Source organism: Vicugna pacos, chromosome 7 (assembly GCF_048564905.1).
Source record: "Vicugna pacos chromosome 7, VicPac4, whole genome shotgun sequence".
NCBI classification, from domain to species: Eukaryota; Metazoa; Chordata; class Mammalia; order Artiodactyla; family Camelidae; genus Vicugna; species Vicugna pacos.
The window spans coordinates 18,452,181-18,472,275 of record NC_132993.1 but is presented as its reverse complement, the minus strand read 5'-3'; the positions used below and the strand labels follow the sequence as shown (position 1 = coordinate 18,472,275).

Below are 20,095 nucleotides of genomic sequence, written 5' to 3'. Positions count from 1 at the left end.
GCAGAGAAGCACTCCCATTGAGCTCCCACTGCCTGGCATCGGAAGCTCCCACAGATCAGGAAGCTGGAAGGAAAACATGCCTGCTTCCAAATTGGGTCCATGTGCATCTCCCTTGCTGCAGTGCTCATGCCCGGAGGGCTGGGACCTCGAGAGGTGGGACTTCTCCAAGGCCAGGGTGGTGCTGGCCAGGTGCCCTTGTGGCTCACTCTGGCTTTTTGCGTAGCCCTTCCTGGTGACCCCCTCATTCCCCAAGGTCTCCAGGCTTGGCTTCTCTCATGCCTGGCTCCTCTATTTACCCACTCCACGGTGGCTCTTGAGGCAAAGGCAAGAGAAATGTGGCCACCTCACCGTGCAATCGGGCGGGGACTCTATCTGCCCAGCTGTATGTCTCCTACTGACCTCCCTCCTGAAGCTGCGACAGCACCTCCCATGCACAGACACACGTTACTTCCTCTGTCCTTCAGACCCCTCAGAACAGCATCTCTGTAATTTGTCCTGATATTAAGAGATAATGCCACTTTTTGAGCATCTGCTACATCGAAGCACAGTGCTGGTGCACTGCATTCATTGTTCCAGCTAAGCCTTCTCATGACCTTGCCAGGATGAGCTGTGACCCCCTTTCAACGGCCTCTCAGGGAAGCGACCAAGGTTTGCCAAGGCCAGCCACCTGGTGGAGGGCGGGGTTGGATTGCCCAACCACAGCTTGCTTGGCTCCCGAGCCCCCATCCATTCTCCACATCCTTGACCATGTCTGTCCTCCTTCTGGTCCTGGGAGGCAACTGGAAACCAGCTCTGAGTCCTCCCTGCAGCTTCCTGTGCAGGGCCTCCTGGAGCTCAGGGTGGCCATCGAGGCCAGGGGAGCCATGGGCAGGCTTGGGACTGTGGCATCTGGAGAGGAAGGGGAGGACGTGTTCTGGACTCCCTGCTCTGGCTGCACACACCTTCTGGACAGCAAGGCTAGGGGCACTGGGGAAGGAAGCCTTAGCAAAGCTACCTTCAGGGAAGGAGCATCCTGGTCAGCAGCGTGGGTTTTGGAATCAGAGACCAACAGACCCGTACATGGAGGAAAGCTCTCTCACCTCCAGGCTCTATTGCCTCATCTGCAAAATGAGAATATGAGTGCCTGTGTCATAATGTTTTATGAACATTAAATAAGATAATGTATGTGAAGTGCTTGGCACACTCAGAGTGCACTTAAACAGCGGCGGTTTTATTGCCTGCCTCTCCTCCGTTGGCTGTTTTCACTGATCCCTTTTGCCCCAGAGTTTCCAAGACACCTAACGTATTGGCACAGTGTCCCGGTGCAGAAGGTAGGCATTTTCTCCCCATTTTACAAAGGGGAGATGGAAGTGAGGTGTCTTGGTAAAGAGTATCCTGAACAATTCCCCTTTGTAACTTGCTACCCCCTCCCCCGAAGCAAATGGCACTCTGAAACAAGACTTTCTTTATTCACCAGATGGTGCAATAATTTAGTTGAAGTCTGTGAGTATAAAACTGGATAGTAAATTTTAATTGTAACCCAATAGGTTAGAGTTTACGAAGCAATGACAGGTTGAAAACGAGGTATATGGTTATTGTTCACTCTCGGTTTTTAAAGGATTGAGGTGTGCCAGTGCCTAGGCAGCCCCTTTCCCAAATGCTCAGACTACGCCCAGATGGTCACACAAAAAAGGACCTGCTGGCCATCTCTCCAGGACAGCCTAAAAACTAGACGGCACCATCTTCTTCACACGCACCTCCCATTCATGCCCATCCCGGCGCCTGAAAAGGTGGAAACACTGCTTTAAATTACTCAGTGGCTTCTCTGGGGATGCTTCCGTACCAGGAAAACCAACAGAGAGAAACTATTCCAGTGGCAGGGAGAAGCTGAAGACAAATAAGAAAAGAACTGGTCTACACAAGGTCTCTGGGTCTTGCATAGGGAGCTAGATCTCACATAGCCCCAAGCTAACTGAAACGGTAAAAGTTGATTTCTGTCCACCAGCAATTAAGTAATGAGCTAATCGAAGTGGAAAAAGTCCTATGTCCTGGGCATATGCCCAAAAGATGGAAGCAAGAGCTCAGGTATCTGTACACCCATGTTCACAGCAGCATTATTCACAATAGCCAAAAGGTGGAAGCAACCCATGTGTCCAATGAGAGATGAATGGATAAACAAAATGTGGTCTACATCTACAATGGGCTATTATTCAGCCTTCAAAGGAAAGGAATTCTGTCACATGCTACAATGTGGGTGAACCTTGAAAACATTTTGCTAAGTAAAGTAAACCAGTCACAAAAGGACAAATACTATATGATTCCACTTATATGAGGTACCCAGAGTAGCCAAGTTCATGGAGACAGAAAGTAGGATGGTGGTTGCCAGGGGCTGGGGGGGGGCGGAAATGGGGAGTTGTTTATTGTTCAATAGGTACAGAGTTCCAGCTGGGGAAGATGAAAAAGTTCTGGAGATACACTGTAGTGATGGTTGCACAATAATGTGAATGAACTTAATGCCACTGAAATGTACACTTAAAAATGGGTCAAATGGTCAATTTTATGTTATGTATATTTTACCAGAATTAAAACAGAAATCTCTGAGACTGGCTTGATTCAGAGCCCATGCCTGACAACTAGCTACCTCGTGGCCTCCAACTCAGGGCAACCAGAGAAGCTGGCTGTTAACTCCTTCCTGAGCAGGAGGCGGGGGGACAGAAATTCTTCCCCTGTAATAAAGGCAAGGAAAAGAGCGAAGACTCAGGTCTGAGGGGAGATCTTAAGGTGCCAGATGAGGAATAAGGCTGGGGTAGGACATGATGTGATTGGTAATGGGGGCCATAGGAATGGTCTCAGGCATTGGTGGGGTGCCCACCTAGAGAGCATCGGGGAGTCTGACAGTCTGGTCAGGTGACTGTCAGAACCCAGCAGTCCTGACTCTCACAGACCTTCTTCCACAGCTGTCTGAGGGCTGAGTTCATCTGACAGCCCCTGCAGACGGGTGTGAGGCACTGAGTCCTGGTGGTCCAGCTGGTGGGGTGGGCGGTGTCACCGTGATGTGGAGAGACCGCGCATCTCGGAGACTGCACTGAACCAGGCTTTCTGAAGCTTTCTGGGCAGGGGACACATTTGCTGCAGCTCATTCTGTAGCCCCCGAAGCCTCTGTTTAGTGGCCCTGAGATGCTGGAGAACAAGGTGGGTGGGGCCAGGGCAGCACCCAGTGAAGCAGGGAGCTGGCTCCACGCGGGGCTCTAAGGTCGGGAGCAGGGGTGCCCAGCGGTTCCGTCCATTCAGCCTGGCTTGCTGGGCAGGGCTCCTGGGCTGTGCACTTTGCTGAGGAATAAGCCCAGGAGTTGGGTAGCAGCTCCTCCCAGAAAACTAACCCTAGAGGAAAGGCCCGGGGAAGTGCAGCTGGGTGGGGATGCTGCCAGCTTTCAGCAAGGGGCCCGGTACCGTCCAGAAAGGCCATGAGAGGGAATCATCAGGATTCTGGTCTTGGGTGAACAGGGCTGCTACAGGCAGTGGGGCAGGTCGCGCACTGCATAACTCCAGGAAGTGTCACATATGAACAGTGCCACCTGGGGCAGTGCGCAACCTGCACTACCACCCACAAGACCCTGTGGGAGGATCAGCCCTGTAACTCTCCTCCACTGCCCTGAGCAGTTCTTCGGAGTGTGCTGCCCTGGGGTGTGTGCGAAACAGGTGCCAAGCCAGGCCCGAGACTCTGAGGATCCACAGAGACACAAGGGCATGTGGGAAAGCCGTAGAATGAATGGGATTGAATGAGAAATAAGACCATATGGCAGGATGTGGCATGATTTATAATACGGGCCATAGGAATGTTCAGGAAAGCCATGTGGAATGTGTGCGTCCATCAAGAGAAACAACTTACGTGGGAGAAGGCTGTTCCCCAGCCTGCTCCGAAGTATTCAGGCCACCCTACGGGGATGCCAGCTTGGAAGTGGGCTCAGAACATCTGATTTAAAAGTTAAATGCTTAGAGGAAATCTACTTGGAATTTTAAACTAGTGGAAAAGAGAGAAAAACTTTATATACTCATCCTAGTTGAATTCTTACTTTGATTATTCTCCATCCTGCCCATGGAGGGGTGTGGGGACATTCAAACACAACTTCCCTTCCTAGGGCTGCCATTTCCACCCCATTTCATGCAGACACACAGACATTCATTTATTCAAATCATTCAACACTTCCTGCATGCCTACTATGTGCCAAGCACTCTGCTGGAAGCCAGAATTACAAAGATAAATTAGGCATGGGCAGAGTCTACACATGCACGCGCACACACACACACACACACACAGATTCATCCCATAATCAAGTTGGAGAAATGCGCGTGGGCCCCGAGTGCCCTGGGGACCTGCTGCGTCCCCTGCACAAGTACACAGCCTCTCCCTATGTCCCTTGGAGAACCGTGCAGGCTTTCCCACGGGGCTCAGCACCGGCATAACTGGAAGACTCCGGAGCGACAGGTCTCCTTCTATGTTGTGGACAACACGAGTTTGGAATTAGTCTTATTTTCCGTTGGTGCTTTGGCTGAAGAGTTTTGATCCATCCGGATAAGTATCCAGAGCCATTCAGTGTGGATCAGACACAGCACGTCAGAAGCCAAGGGCACAGGCTGGCCCTTGGGAGTCCGGGCTCCGGAGTCTAACTGCTGGATTCACATCCTGGCCCGTTCCCTCCCAGCTGTGTGGCCCCAGAGTTCTCCATGCCCTTAGTTTTCTCACCTGTGAAATGGGTGCACCTGCTTCTGAGGGCTCTTGGGAGGTGAAATGAGCACAGACACGTAAAGTATTATGACAGGACCAGGATACTCGTCAGAAGTCAACTCAGGATGATCATTCCTTATGATTCACCCCCTTGCCCAGGTTTCCTCATTTATATTTTTTGCTTTTCTCTGGTATTTATCTTTATAAGTCATTCCAAATCCCTTTCAGAACAAAGCGTAATATGAATATATGCATAAGCCAGACACTGTGGTAGACAGTAAGTGGAATAAAACGTTCAAAAGTTGAGGTCCCTGCTGGTACAAAGGCAGTTACGTTCTTATCATTCACATTTCCACCTCCCTCCTGAGCACATCGCTTATCTTCTCCCCATTTACTTACTGAGCACCAACTAAGTGGTAAAATCCCTTACATGGCAGTTTCTTACACAAGGGTCCGTGAACTGCCTGTATTGTTTGCCAGATTTCCTGTTTCTGTGTATAGTTTCTCTGGGGAGAGGGTCTTCAGCTTCTACCCAATTCTCAGGGGATCCATGACCCCTAAGACCCAAAGCCCTACTCCCACCTCTGCTCTGAGTTCCCTTTCCTCCCGAGGGACAGGTTGGCGCCAGCAAGGGGGTGACCTCAGGCAAGTCTCGTCCCCTCCCTAGTCTCTATTGTCTCTCCTCTGAATGAGGTGGCTGGACTTGAAGGTCACCCATGTCCTTCCCTGCACTAACACTGTGATGGGGGAAGGGCTTGGCCATGAAGACTGCTTCTCACCTCGAGGTCCCGGAGGACAGGGTGGTCTTCAATCCCTGGGAAGAGCACCCGCATGGTGTAGGTTCTGTAGTCCAGGAAGGGAATCCCAGCTCCGTCCAGGTCACTGGTCAACTCGTGGATGTCAGTCTGCAGCTCGGCAAAGGCTGGCACAAAGAGAAGACCACGACACCACTGGATGGGGCCAGCCAAGAGTTACCCTGACTCGGAACACTCAGAACCCTCTCCCAGGCCCTTGGAGACAAGCGCAGCGGACCACAGCAGTGCAAGAGTAAGAAAGGGGGGTGTTTTAAGTAGCTGAAGTGAATGGTTTAGGAATGGGAGAAAGATGCAGCACAAGGAAGCTTGTCTTGAGCCAAATCCCTTCCAAAGCATGAATGGGGGGCCAGCTGTCCACAGGTCTGAGCTGCTGCTGGGGCCAGGAGGGCCTTGCTGTCTGAAGATTAGGGGCTTTGGCTTGCAAAATATGCTGGCAGGTAGGAGGGCATGGAAGGACGGGGCCAGTGAACAAGTAAATTCCAGTGATGGGGGGTCTAAAGTCCCAGTCTAGGCCATGCAGCTTACCAGAGCCATCAGACCACCAAACAGGGCCAGATGAAGGCTCTGCCAAACTGATACATCCCTCCTGGACAAATATGCAGGGTGCACCTCTGTCCTCCCTTCCTCAAGGTGATGCTGCTCAGAGGTGAATTATGAACTGCATGTGGGCCCCGCAGTCTGTGGAGGCAGCCCAGGCCTCCAGAGGGTCACAGAACTGTGAGACCATGCCCCCGCCCCGGCCCCTAAGAAAATCCCGCACACACCCCCGGCTGTCCCACAGCGGTGCGATCACACTCCGTCCGGGGTACAGCCCTCCTCCTGGGCTGCGGTTTGCCCTGGGAGGTAGTCTGAGGTCCTTCCCTCCTCCACCTTTTTCCTCAACACATGCAAACGCACACATAGACACACACAACCGAGATGGATGAACACATTCCCGCAAAGAACGGCCAGCGGACGTCAATTAAACTGTACTTCCATCTATACAGACAAGAATAGGGAAAAAATACTTTGTGGGCTCAGAAAGGATCCATAAGCCCAATATGGTTCCAGGGCCCTCGAAAAGCCAGCCCTTCGCCCAGTGGGCCTGCTGATGGCACGACTACAACACGGCTGTCCCAGGTGCTGTTGGCGGGGGCCCCACCGCACCCCCAGTGCTGACTTCCGGCCTTCGGACACTGGGTCTCTGGGCCTTGAGGATATCAGTGCTTGTGTGACAGGACAATGGGGAGGCGGCTGCAGGCCCCTCCTGTGCTGTGCTCTTTCTGTGCCCCCCACCTCCCACTGACACGGGGAAGGGAAGCCTTGTCAAGAAAAGACTCCAAAGGCAGAGCAACCCGAACACATCTGGGTGGAACTTACACCAGCTTGTGTGCACGTGTCTGTGAAAGGGGAGTCAGGAAGCCTTTTGGGGATGTGACTGTTACCAAAGCCCCAATGAGCACTCATGTATGTGCTGAGGCAAGAACACATGTGTGTGTGTCTGGGAACGTGGGCATGAGTGCAGAGGTGTGAGCGCACGAGTGATCACCCGAGTGTGAGTCAGTGCGTATCTACAGGGGTGTGTGCATGCGTGTGTGCGGGAAGGTCAGGCCTGCGAGGGGCACAGCCTGGGCCTCTCCTGAGCTTGTGGGTGGGCGATGGCCTGCCGCACTGTCAGGTCTTCAGGAAGTTGCCCATCCTTTAAATCCTCAAGAGCCAGCTCTGGGCACCCTTGGAAAACACTGTCAAGGCTAATCCTATGTCTCTCTTTCCACCCCCCCAGGACAGCCCTCTCCGGAGCCAGAAGCCAAGGCCCTCTCCTGGCGTCCTGGAGTCCGGACTCCCTGTCTGACCGCCAGTTCCTCCTTCTCTGGAACCCGGCTTCACACTCCCCCTCTGCCCCCTCCCAGCAGGAGTGCTCAGCTGGTGGGGAGGAGGAGGGAGCTGGCTTTTTATAGGTCTGCAGTCTTCCTTCAAGTCACTGAGTGCCTCCAACATTCAAAGCCTCGCGCCTGGCACACATAAAAGAGATTCTAATCACTGCACCTAATTAGAGGGAAGAGTACATTGCGGAGAAAAAAATTAGGCAGTGTAAATATAATAAAAGGCCGTAATTAACAGTCCCACGAGGCGGATGCTGTGTTGACAGCTGAGGATGTGGAGAGGGGATGGAAGGGACCTGCTTCCCCATCAGAGAGCCGCGGCCTCCCCAGCAGGGATATGGCAGCCCCAGGTATAGAGGAGCCCTCCCATCCGGGTATAAATCTACAGAAAGAACCAGCTCAGACCCTCCCAGGATGACTCACGAATGATAGCCTGAGGGTGACAAGAGTCTGACTCCTAAATTTCCTTCTTGGATTTGGGACGGCTGGTTTCACTTCATGGTGGTGTTAGTAATTTTAAAAATACAAGCTGTGAACTGCTCATCCTTCTAAATCTCAGATCAGCCCTCCACCCTACCTTCCTTCTGAAGGTTGCTTGAGTGTGTCATGTCCAGGTCTCCCCGAGAGCCCACCCAGCCAGGATCCCGGGCTGGATACTGCTCTCGTGGGGATTGAAATGATCCCAGCCTGACTTGGGGGAAGAAGGGAGGGGAAGCCTTAGCCTCATGTGGACTCGCTCGGGTGGGGCCTGTGGGGACAGCCTTGGCCTGAGCAGGGGCTCAGACACGAGAGGTGGGGGATCTGGAGACAGGAGACTCAGGCCCAGCTCAGCGCACTGTTGCTTGTGTGTTCGACAGATGCTTGCATGCACACCCAGGCCCTGGCCGCTTGGTACCTTCTTTGCACTCCAGGGCCACGCGGGACTCCAGGTTGTCCATCTGCATCTGCAACCGCTTCAGCGTGAGGTCGCTTTCACGGGACTTGCGTTTGTAGGCGATGAGAACGGCCACAATGAAGACGATGAGGAGGCCGCCAGCCACGGCGATGCTGACAATGGCGGGCAGGCTGAGTGGGCTGTCAGGGGCGATGTACACCATCCCCGGGGAGTACTCCATGCCACCGACTCGGGCCTAGGGGACACGCCAGGCGAGAGGGGGCTGGGTGTGGCCACAGAGCATCCTAGGGAACTGCCCTGAGCCACTGGTGAGCTGGTGACCAGGGCTGCATGAGGAAAACGGCTCCAGGGACAGCAGACAAGAGGGCATCCAGGGCCCGAGGGAGGAGTATGGACAGCTCAGCGCAGGCCACCCCCACAACTGGAAAGACCCTACCTTTTCTTACTCAGGAGTGAACGTGGTTGTCTTCATGAGGAAACAGCACTCAACTAGGATCTAAAAAAGCCTACATGACATCAAAGACTAGATCCCTGAAGACGCATCCCACTGTGACTGAGGCCAGGACATGATATTCCGTCCTGCCCAGGCCAACAATGGCCCTCTCCTGGAAGGGTCTCTTGCCTTTAACAGGCAATTTAGCACATCACTGAGTGCCATTTTGCATTGCCCTTACTGCAGCACCGGCCAGTATGAAGAGGGTGACAATACAGAAGAAAGAAGTCAGAAGTGGGACAGGGAGAAGGAAATGGGGGTTGTGGGCTAGCTGGGAGGAAATTCAAGCAGGCCAGAACCGCCCCCACTCCCGGAAAGCCCTAGTGGTCCAGGATGGAGCTGGACCACTCATCCCCAGCATCCCTGCATCCCTAGCGCCCGCCCCGTCCAGGATGGGGTCCCACCAGCCTCACCATCACTTTGTGCCTGCCGATGAGGTTGGGGGCCTCGCAGAGCAGCTGCACATCTGACACGGTTACAGTGCACGGCTTCTCCCCGATCAGCACAGTGTAGTTCAGCCTCACGTTGCCCCCAGCCACAGGTGGGATCAGATTTTTGCCCTAGATGGACAGGAAATCCCAAGTTCCCACCCCAGAGTCAGGGGCACAGCTACTGGCTGGCTGTCATGTCCTCCCATCTGGAGATCCCATCCTTTTGGGGAGCTGGTGGAGAGGTTATTTTCCCCAATAAGTCCCCCACATTTGCGACACATATACTACTACTCCCCCTTCATCAGTGGGAAATCAATAATCAAGGCACTCTTTTTAGCTTTTCCGAAATGCAGCCTCAGAATCCTTCTCAACACAGAGCTGCAGTCAGTCACTACCGGCTGTTCCAAATTGTTACATGAATTAAAATTAATTTACTCTCTGTGCTCCAAAGAAGTCCTATACTGTGGTTTGCAAAGGGCTGCACAGGAGGAAGCAGCATGAGCCTTTGACCTCCCAGGTCCTGGTCTCAGGGCACAGAGTCGGAAGTCAGATGATCAGGGTGGATCCGGCTGCCCTGACCAGCTCTCTACAGTCCATAAAGAGAGTGCACCTCTCAATACAGACTCAGAGAGCTTTTCCCATAGTCTGGGCCATAATACAACCTCCACTAGGTAGGCCACCAGCCTCGAGGTCTGGCTGGGGTCCATGACTTCCGGCTTTCTTCTGCGATGTGGAAAGCCCCTCCCCTTGCCCACAGCGGTCTCCTTCCCACCATCTCACTTTACCTTTAGGATGATGGGTGTGCCCGGCTTGAGCTCCAGGATTCCAGAGGGACCGAAGGCCTCAAACACAGGGTTGGGGTAGTAGGTGAAGTTGGTCTTGTTGAGGATTAGCAGGGACTGCACGTTGTCCAGGATGAAGCCAAACTCCTCAGGCCTCTCCGTCAGGTCAGACTGGTGGTCGGGCCCCAGAGCCAGGGCGGGAGCCTGGCAGGTCATCTCAGTGGCGTTCAGCACCTCACAGAGCTGGGGGGGGGGGCGGAGAGGGAGGATGATGCGGCGTGCCCCCGCAGCCACCACCGGCTCTCCCTCGGTGCTGTTGTACAGCGTGGTGGTGACACGGGACAGCCTTGGACCACACAAACAGGCTCTCAAGGACAGGCTCTGCAGTGGGCACCTGCCTCCTCTCTGCCCACAGTGGGTGTGGCAGGGACAGGGGTATCTCTAAGCTAAGCAGTGAAACTGGTGGCCGGAAGGCTGGAGGAATGAGGGTCTGAAGCCCCAGGAACCCAGAGGCAATTGCTCCTCCGCGCCTGTGCCCCAGGGTGTGAAAGTGTCTTCGGCCTGCTCCCCCATCCCGCCTTCCCAGTGTTCAGGGGCATCACACCCAGTGACAGATTGCCAGTGCCTGGCGCGAGCCTGCCTGAGCCCTCGGGGAGCCCCTTACCCTGTAAGGAGGCCACATGCCTACTGGGCAGCCCCAAGACCCCTGCCAGCCCTGGACTCACATTGATGTGCTCCTTCCCTCCATGCTTGGCACGGATCTGGGGGTTCTGTATGAGGTCCAGGTGAGTCCCCCACACGGCGATGGGTGTGTTCCCGCTGACCAGGAAGAAAGGAGGCGTGTAAACACAAGGATAGGAATAGCAACCGACTTGACGATGAAGACGATAATCAATCAGGCTGAGCTCCGGCATTAAAGACAATGATACCCGGGAGGCATGATAATGTTCCCAGGACAAGGACGATGACAAGCTGACTGCATAATAATAAGGATGAGCTCTCAGCAGCCAAGGGGAAGACAGTGATGGCCAGGTGTCGGCGGCCGTCCTGCGCTGAGCTCATTCGAAGAGTGGACACCCTGTGGAGGCTGGGCCGGCAGCATGGTCCTCTTGGCCCCCCAGGCCTCCTGACCTCAGCCAGCTGCTTCTCTGCAGCCCCCTGGGGTCTCCTTCCCCTCCCTCACCAGCCTCAGGGAACTTTTTTCATATTGGCCTTGGCCTTATGGAAGCCTCACTCCAGACTGTCCTCCAAAGTCTGAGCACAGCCTCCTCCCCCAGGACAATCATGCTAGAAATTTCCACCCTAGAGGCTTCAGTCGGCTGAGACTCGGGACAGGCGGAGGCCCAGACACCCAGGAACCTCTTCTAAGAATGCAAACAGGAAATGCTCTGGGACCCTCCCGCCCCGGGGTGTCAGTCAGAGGACTGCTGATCTGGGCAATTAGGAGATTCACCTTTGGGTGGCTTTTCAGTGGAACACTGGACCCCACTGTCCTATCTTCAGGACCACTGAGAAGCTGGCATGGGATGTAGGCTATCTTCCTTGGAGGCTACTCAAAGGAAAGTGACAAATCACTTTATCTACTATTAAGGGAGTATCTTTGAGAAGAATCTGACCATCTAAACAACTAAGTGGTTAAAAGCTTGGTGGGTAGAGTCCCTGGCACCCACATTCATTTCTACCCCTCTATCCATCTGCGCATCTTTATACTCCATTACTGCCTTCCCTTCCTCTTGCCCTCCCCCGCCCCCTCTGCAGCACACACACACTCACCCACACACACGCACATGCAGGGAGAGTCCTGTGAAACCCAGAGAGGCTCTCCGCCCCTGGCAGCATTGGCCAGTGAGCTGCTGGTGTTGAGCCATCTTCCGATCTTCTCAATCATCAATTTAACGTACATTTATCGAATGCCCCATCACCGTTCCCTAGTAACCCAGGCTGCTGTGAGCAGCGTAAAGCCATGTGTTCTGCAGAGCCCCACCCCGTCTCAGACTCTGACATGCCTGGAGCCCCAGCCAACTCAGAACATGCCTCCAGCCTTCCTTCTTGGTGTGAGCATCACTGGGGGGTGGCTGCTGAGTGCCAGGAAGGACAACACCGCTAGTTCTCTGACAGGGCCACGCGGAAGAAGTGAATCAAATCAGGCTGTGAAGGCCTTCGGGAGTCACAGAGTTTGTCTAAGAACAGGGGGCCATGCCAACTTCTTGGACTCACCAGGCCCTGCGGGCAAATCCTAGAACAGCTTTTATAGGCTCTTTGCCCCTCTCTGTGCATTGTATTTATCTACTTTCAGATTGTGGCTAAAGCTTATAAGAGAGTAACTGCTGAGGACAACCAGGTCACATCTCTCAAAGGCTGCCTTATGTTTGGGTGTAAGGCCAGGTGGCAAGCTCTTTCTGTAAAGGGCTAGAGAGTAAATATTTTAGGTTTCTGGAGCCATATGGTTGGCTGCAATTACTGCTGTGGTGAGAAAGCAGCTAGAGACAAAACATATACAAATGAGCATGGCTATGTTCCAATAAAACTTTATTTATAAAAGCAGGCAGACAGCCAGATTTGGCTCCCCGGGGCTAGAATCTGCTGACCCTGGTTTAAAAGGTTGTTCTCTGGATTGGACTCATCACTAACTCCTGTCTTAGCTTGTAGAGACCACATCTTCATGCTCTGCCCCCTCTCCTCACCCTAGATGTCCTCCGGAGCTGAAGCAGATAGTGGGGAGGGCTGGGGACTGGGCGGGAGTGAGGGGAAGGTGGGAGGCGAGTCAGGCGCTGCACTGGGTATTTGCACCTCAATCAGTCCTCTCAGTGTCTGGTAAGGGAGTTGACTGGTGAGAAGCCCCGGTCCCAGGGGGGTTGCTTGGCTGCTAAGCAGTGGAGCTGGGCTGCACCCACTCCTTCTGACCCCAAGTCTTTGTTCCATTCCCTTCTCTGCCCCTGATACAGTGGTTTCCCAATGATCACCAGGGGCCTTGCCATCAGGATGCCCTCTGCAGCCCCTCCCAGCCTCCCAGTGTGCCCTCCAGTCCTCAGGTCGGGGGCTGTCAGCTGGTTGGAGCTTGGCCTCCAGGGCTGGGTCCTGCGCAGAGGTGCTCTCAGTGGAAAGAGGGAGCCCAGGCAAGAAGCTTTGATCGAGGGGTGCTCGGAACCACCCCTGGTTCATCAGTCCCCACAGCAGGACTGGGCCCCTGAGCTCTCCTTGGCTTCTGACAGCTGAGGAAGGAAACCCAAGGTCGGGGCAGTCCCTACCTGACGATGCTCCACTCAGGCTCGATCCGCACGATGGTGGGGTCCTCCACGTACTGGAAGAACAGGTCCTGGTGGATCTTGGCTCTGTCTACCTGCACTGTCACCTTCATCTCCAGCACCTCATCGGAGGATGTGGTGTTGCAGATGATGTAGGACGGAGAGCGCCTGGAGGGAGGGAAGGCAGGGGCTGGGCTCCTGGGTGTGGGAGGGACTGTAGTCCTAGGTCAGGGTCCTCTCACACCCCTCCCTCCTGTTCGTCAGGCCCCATTTTTAGCAAGAATCCTGCTAACTCAGTTTATCAAGAACCACCTCCCCACACACCAATATATGAGTACCCTTGATATTTGATCAATTCCTTATTCCTCACCCTTGGTATCTGATCACCGGGACCTGCCTTCAGCAAGAGTCCTGTTAAGTGGATTTGGCAAGAATCCTCCTAACCTTGTTTCCTCTTAGTAATTTTCCGTCCACTGCCTCCCTCGCTCCGCTCCTTGGCTATAAATCCCCAGCTGCTTGCTGCATTTGGAGTCAAGCCCGACCTATTTCTCCACTGCAGTAGTCTTGACACCTACTGCAACAGTCCTGAGCTAACTCTTCCTTACTGTTGCACTGAGCGTCAGAACAATCTTCTCTTGACTACTCACGCAAGGCCTGGCCTGGCCCGACTTCAGATCTGTCACCGCCCTCAGCATAGCTCTCTCCTGGGGAAAACCTCTCTCGGCAGAACCTCACGCCTGCTGAGGGACGGTCCCCTACCACATCTCTAGTCCTGCTTTAGATGCACCTGCTGCCTCCCTCCTAACCTCCCCCCACCTCATCCCGGTTCCTGGCTCAGGGCGGGTGAGCCCTTCTGGGACTGGATGGTGAACCAGGGGAGGGAAAGTCAGCTGCCGGTGGAGGTTCAACCTCAGCCAGCACTCAGCATTCCGGCTGGCTCCGCAGCCGCTGGTGAGGAGCTAACCCAGTGAGGAGGGGCCCTAGGTTCCAAACTGTGTCCTGTGGGACCCTAGGGTTCTGCACAGGGGGTGGTATGGGGGCACCAACAAATGGCAGGCAACAGCAGGCGAGGACCACCCAGGGAGGAGGTAACTGGCAGGTCTCCTGGGCCAAAACATCCACAGCGAAGTGCACCCATAAAGTCCTCTCCCAAAGAGGACGGCCACTTTCTTGGGGAGGAGGGAGTACCTCTAAAAGGTGAGCCAGGAAGTCTGCTGCCTGGGAACCCTGGAGCCTGGCCTCAGGTGAGTTACCTGTGGAAGAGGCAGGGCTGCTTCCCGAACATCACCACCACGTTGCTGCCTGCGTTCAGGTTGGTGCCTGTGATAGTCACCTGGGTGCCCCCGGACATGGGTCCCCGGCTGGGCTTCAGATCCGAGAGAGTCAGCGTCTGTGTAGGAAAGGATCTGGCCTGAGGAGGCGTCTGGGCCGGCCTGAGGCAGCAGCCGGCTCTCGGAGCTGCCTTCTGGAATCCTTAGTCACGATGGCCTCGCAGAGAGCAGGCACAGTTTACCGTGTGGACGGGCGAGTGTTTGCACCTCTATACTAATAACAGTCCTAACAATAGTAGCTCCTATGTACTGACTTTGTAAGTGGCAGGCTTTATCTCTTCATCTGTATTTTAACTGCCCAATCAAGTCTACAAGGTAAGTATTATTACCCATCTTACTGGCAAGATTCAGAGATGTTAAGTAATGTTTCCAAGGTCACACAGCGAAAAAGTGGCCAGAGATCTGACTCCAGAGCTGGAGTTCTCCGACACCTCTCCTGTCTCCAGCGCAGGCTGCTTTCAAGAAGGTGAGTTGCCCCTTCCACAGGCCTCTCCAGAGAGCTGCCTGAAGCACCCAGCGGCCCGAGTAATGGGACGTGTGGGCCCCAGGGAAACCCAGGAGGAGACGTGAAGAAGGGTCAGTGTGCTGAGTGAGGAGTCAGACTGGGGATGGGAGTGGAGAGCGGGGAGGACCAGTGAGCTGAGGATTTGGAGTCGCAGTTTGTTCTTTCATTAGCATTTTAATGGGAAAAACTTTCCTCAGTCCCAGGTGAGAAGCCTGTATCTGCATTTAAATGAAGATTTCTCTCTCCTCTACTCCCTTAAAGAATTCTGCACCAAAGTTGAACCCACTCAGCTCCTGGGAGCGGGCAGCCCACCTCCCCTCGGAGAGGCCTCGATCCATAACATGAGGGGAGGAGAAGAGCCCCGGGGAGGCCGCAGCCTGGCCGCCTGGCACGCTCGCGCCCGGGTTCCCGCACAAGGGCACGCTCGGGGACACACCGGGACACACCGGGAAACGCGCCCGGCATCCGCCCCGCGCAGGCGCGCTCGTGGGAACCGCCCACCCGGTCCCTGAGGATCCCGGGCCTGGCAGCCCCGTGGCACCCACCAAGCCGAAGAACGGCTTATCTTGGCTCTGCTACTGGCTCAACCAGAGACCCATGCGAGGGTGGGATGAGACTGAAAGAGCCTTGGCTTCTCGGCTTTGCCTAGACCGCTCTGTGTGACTCGGCACAAGTCACTGACCCTCTCTGATCACAGAGTCGCCTAGGCGGTTCTCAGGTTCTCATCTCCCACAAACGGTGCCAGTGCCCCACTGTCTGTAGAGGGAGAGCTTTCACACCTGGGTCCTGCTGACCTCCCCAGAGAGGAAAGGGAAACTGAGTGTGTTTGCACAGGGGCTAGGAGGCAGGGTGGTCCTAGACATACAGCCAAAACGAGGGACGTTAAGAAACGCAGACGGTGTGGGGGCAACGGGAAAAGGAGAACCCTGGCAGCCGGGGAGTAGGGGTCATAGGAGGGGGAGAAGTGAGGAATCCTGCCGGCTCTGCTGTGGCACTCCTGTGGGGCCAGCTGGGTGCCCAGTTATTCCAGGGGTGGGGAGAGGGTGATATGGAGACATATTTTAAAGCTGTGAGAAACTATTAATTATTCAAGGCTTGCTTCATAAGTACTTCTCAGTGGGTTTGCCCGGGAAATCACATTCTGCATTATTTGCCACCCCTTCCCTAGGCTCCCTGGATGGAGGCGGAGGGGAAGGAAAATCGTTCCCTCCACGGAGGTCTCTAGGGACAGAACCGATGACAAGACCAAGAGTGCTGATCTAGGTCTACTGGCATTTGGCGTCTGGGTTTTGGGTCAGAAACTCACACATCAGTGACTGGCCTGATTCATGGAGGGAAACTGAGGCAGAATCAAACCTGCCCCAACCTCAGCACCGGGAGGGGCTCCCCAGCATCCCCAGGCCCTGAGAGGCACCCCTGAAAAGGGGCTGCCCAATATGCCCGAGTCCCCAGAGGAGCCGGGGACTTCTGCGGGGACCCCAAGAGTTTCACTTGCAAGCGGGCCAGCAGAGCGGGAAGGCAGTGCAGGCTCTGAGGTTCTGGGGGGGGGGGCGTGGTGAGAGAGAAGCTTTCTGTCCTTCCTGCCTCCTCTGCCCCTCATTCCTGCCCTGCACCCCTAGGAGTTCTGTTAGGTGAAGGGGGCTCAATGACCAGGCCCTTCAATACAAACTGGGGTCTGAGCAGGAGACTGGGGTCCCTGGCACCATTCCTCCTCCTTGAAAGTCTTCCCAAGTGGACATGGATCACCAGGACAGTTCCTCAGATAGAAAAGTGACACAAGTCTGGGTCCCAGGGACCCATCGGGCCAAAGCATTTTTCCCTTGTGGTGACAACTCGCATCTTTCTTGCCCGTCCGCTCCAGTCTCTCCTCCTTCCATCAACCTCCTTCTCTCTTCTCCCTTCTGCTCCCGTCTTCTGGTGCCCTTCCACGGCACACCTGATGCCAGGAACAGCCTCCTGCCACTCAGAATCCATATGGAAAAGTGTATTCTGTCTTAAACAGATCCTGCCTTTCCTTCTGGCTCCTTCCATGAAGCCTTCCGTTAATACCCTACATCCAACCACATTCTGCTCCAGGGTAGACACAATCATGCAGGCAAGACTACCCTTCCCTGAGGGCAGAAAGGGCTTTCGAGTGTCTACCACGCAGATGCGCTGTGAGAAGTCAACCCCAGGCACGTGGTCTCTGCTCAGCAGACACTGTTACTCCTGGGCAGCCCAGGCTGCAGCTGAATTGGCCGGGGAGCTTTGTGCACCACCTGTAGAGTGGGATTTAGCTTTTGGTGGGGGGTGGTTTGGGGACAGAGCATCTTGTTTAAAGCCCCCCAGGAGATCCCAGTGGGTAAGGAGGTTCAGAAGTGCCCCCACACTGCAGGGGCTGGCAAAGAAATAACCTGGGCTTTATCTCTAAAGACTTACTGGTCTGACAGAGGAGCAGGGGCACCAGGAGGCAACACAGAGTGCCACTGGGGGCAGACACCATGGGATCCCAAGGAGCATGAGCGGGGCCACCATGGCGCTGTGGGAGGTGGGGACGGGGAAGGCTGAGGAGTGGGTCATGAGCTGGGTGGGGAAGAATGAGGAGGGAGGGGCTTGGGGCAACGTGGGGAAAGAGCTGAGAGGGGAAGGGAGTCAGGCCACTCGAAGGCTTGAGAAAGGACTCGGGGAGCAGGGCGGGCCAGACTGAGGAACCTGGATAAGGTCTAGAGGCCGTGGGCGTCCTGGGCTCTTCCTGAGCTGGGGGCTGGCATGATGAAAGTGGTATCCCACTGTGTGGCTGGATGCGAACAGGTTCAGACCAAAGGCATGGGTTTCAGGAGGCCACTGCAGTAGCAATGGGGACAGGAAAGGTAAGAGTCCAGGACATGGTGATGGAGGAACTGACATCAGGAATTAGGAAAAGCCGAGTCACAGCCCACCGAGATTGTGGGCCCAGGTGACAGGCCACTGACAGAAATGTGCAAGGAAGGGGGATGCACAGTTTGTGGGAGCTGCCAACTTGGCTGGATCATGGGAGGTGATGGCCAGACCTCCAGGGGCAGTGGCCTCTGAGTTGGTGGCAAAGGTGAGAAACCTGGCTGGAGACAAGCAGAGACAGCTGAGGCCCAAAGGGAACAGAACATTAGTTTAATGAGGTAGCGGCTGTTCCCAGCACCATCCGCTTGTCACCGCTGGGAGACCACAGGATAAAACTGTTTCAGGTGGTTGACTGGCCAAGGAAGGCCAGCGCTTGCTTTGGCCATGCAGCGGTGTCCTCCCTGTCATCACAGCTGCCAGGTAATTTCAGAGCCAGATTTCACGCCCAATGTGAGCATGCCACGCCACGCCTCTCAAACACTTGTGGAGCCTGTCCCTGTTTCTCTGTCTCAGTCTCTCTCTCCCCTCTTATTGTCTTAACTACTGGAATAACAATATATAGGGAAATAGATATAAACATATAGAGATAAATATATAATATACAATAAACTCTATGCAAAATATCTACACTTAACACTAATTGTCTTAAGGTGTATTGGGTTTAACTTGGAAATTCTCTCAAACCCTTTCAGAAGAAGGTAGGGGTACAAATCCTAACCAAACAGGTAAAACTACACATCCACTAAATCCAAGACATGAGTGTATTTTTCTGTGTGAGCTCCTGTGTGTTCAGCGACAGCCAGCTGTGTTTACAAGGTCGGAGGTTTTCAAAGAGCAGAGCAGGAGGAGCAGAGAGGTCAGGACCGAGGCAGGAAGGGGCAGTTCGTCTGAGGTTCACCCCACCACGGCCACGTCGTGTGCCACTCCTCCATCTTCCCTTCCAGACTGTGGGCCTCCTGAGGGAGGGGCTCAGTGGGTCTGATTCATCACCATAACACCTGCATCCAGGCCCATCAAATTATATTATAAAATTCAACCAATGAAGCAAGTATGTATCAAATAATCTAGTGAGAGGTAGTCCACAGTGACACGTGGTTATTGGTTGAAGGGAGAAGGGAGGAAAAAGGGGAGGAAGGGAGATGAAAGAAGAGGGAGGAAGAGAAGAAGGAAAGAAGGGAAAATGAGCTCCCGTAACATATTCCAGGGCATTTGATGCCCAGGCATAAAATCCATCACTTCAGGCTTCCAGCTTCCAAAAACAGCCCAGAATCATGAGGCGATGGTCCCATCACATCTGTCATTAACCTCAGACGTTAACTGGATGGTAAAACATTTTTGGAAATGAGGTGGTGTGTGCGGCAGGGTACGTGCTCATGTCTCCAGCATCCCTGTGTCACAAGGTGGAGAGGTTCTGAAATCCTCTGCCCGCAGAACCCCTCCCCAGGGGCTGCTGGGAGCTAGCCAGGCATCCTTTGCTGGGGGCCAGTGAGGGTCCAGGCTGGAGGGAAAGGGAGGGTAGGGGTGAGATCTGCAGAGAGGCATGGGATGAGGAGGGAGGTGTGGTGAAGGGTGTTGGGGTGGGAGGGGGTGGGCAGAGGAAGGGGAGTGTAGGTGCAGGTGAGATATGGTAAACTGGTGGGGTTAAGGGGGTCATAGATAGGATGATGTTGACTGGGGAAGGTGGTATCCAAATGGTGGGGTGCCAGTGAACAGGGAAAGGGCAGGGCACAGTTGTCATGGTGGCATCATAGAAACCATAAAGGCAGTGATCCTAGAAGTGATAACTCTATTTTATCTAATTTTCACAACAACACCGTGGGTAGACGCTACTACCATCATCCTCATTTTACAAATGGAGACGCTGAGGCACAGAAAGGGTAACAACTTGCCCAAGTTCACCCAGTTAATAAGTGGCAGAGCCAGGGCTCACATCCCAGGAGTCCCAAAGCACAGCCCACACGCCCACCCACTGTGTCACACTGACTCTCAGCCAGAAGGGGACACTGGGGCCCAAGAGCCAAAGCAACTTCCCTGGAGCCACAGCCCAGGCACAGCACAGTCAGGATTTGCATCCAGGGCTTCCAGACGTCCAAGGCTGTGCTCTCAAGATGGGGCTCCCATGACCTTGGCCTGGGCTTGTCCACAGAAGTCTAGAAGGGCCCAACTATCATGGTA

At 54.4% G+C, this 20,095-nt stretch overlaps 1 protein-coding gene across 1 annotated transcript in view; it reads right to left on the bottom strand.

The window, feature by feature from the left end:
• The window catches only part of PLXNA4 (plexin A4), a 410,094-nt gene that overhangs the window by 40,427 nt on the left and 349,572 nt on the right, over window positions 1-20,095 (bottom strand). Inside the window, exons 15-21 of the mRNA XM_006202300.4 lie at window positions 14,482-14,618; window positions 13,232-13,396; window positions 10,709-10,802; window positions 9,987-10,226; window positions 9,184-9,330; window positions 8,278-8,512; window positions 5,485-5,627 (exon numbers count right to left, since the gene is read on the bottom strand). Of these exons, the coding sequence (XP_006202362.1) occupies window positions 5,485-5,627; window positions 8,278-8,512; window positions 9,184-9,330; window positions 9,987-10,226; window positions 10,709-10,802; window positions 13,232-13,396; window positions 14,482-14,618 (1,161 nt within the window). The remainder of the gene's footprint in view (window positions 1-5,484; window positions 5,628-8,277; window positions 8,513-9,183; window positions 9,331-9,986; window positions 10,227-10,708; window positions 10,803-13,231; window positions 13,397-14,481; window positions 14,619-20,095) is intronic.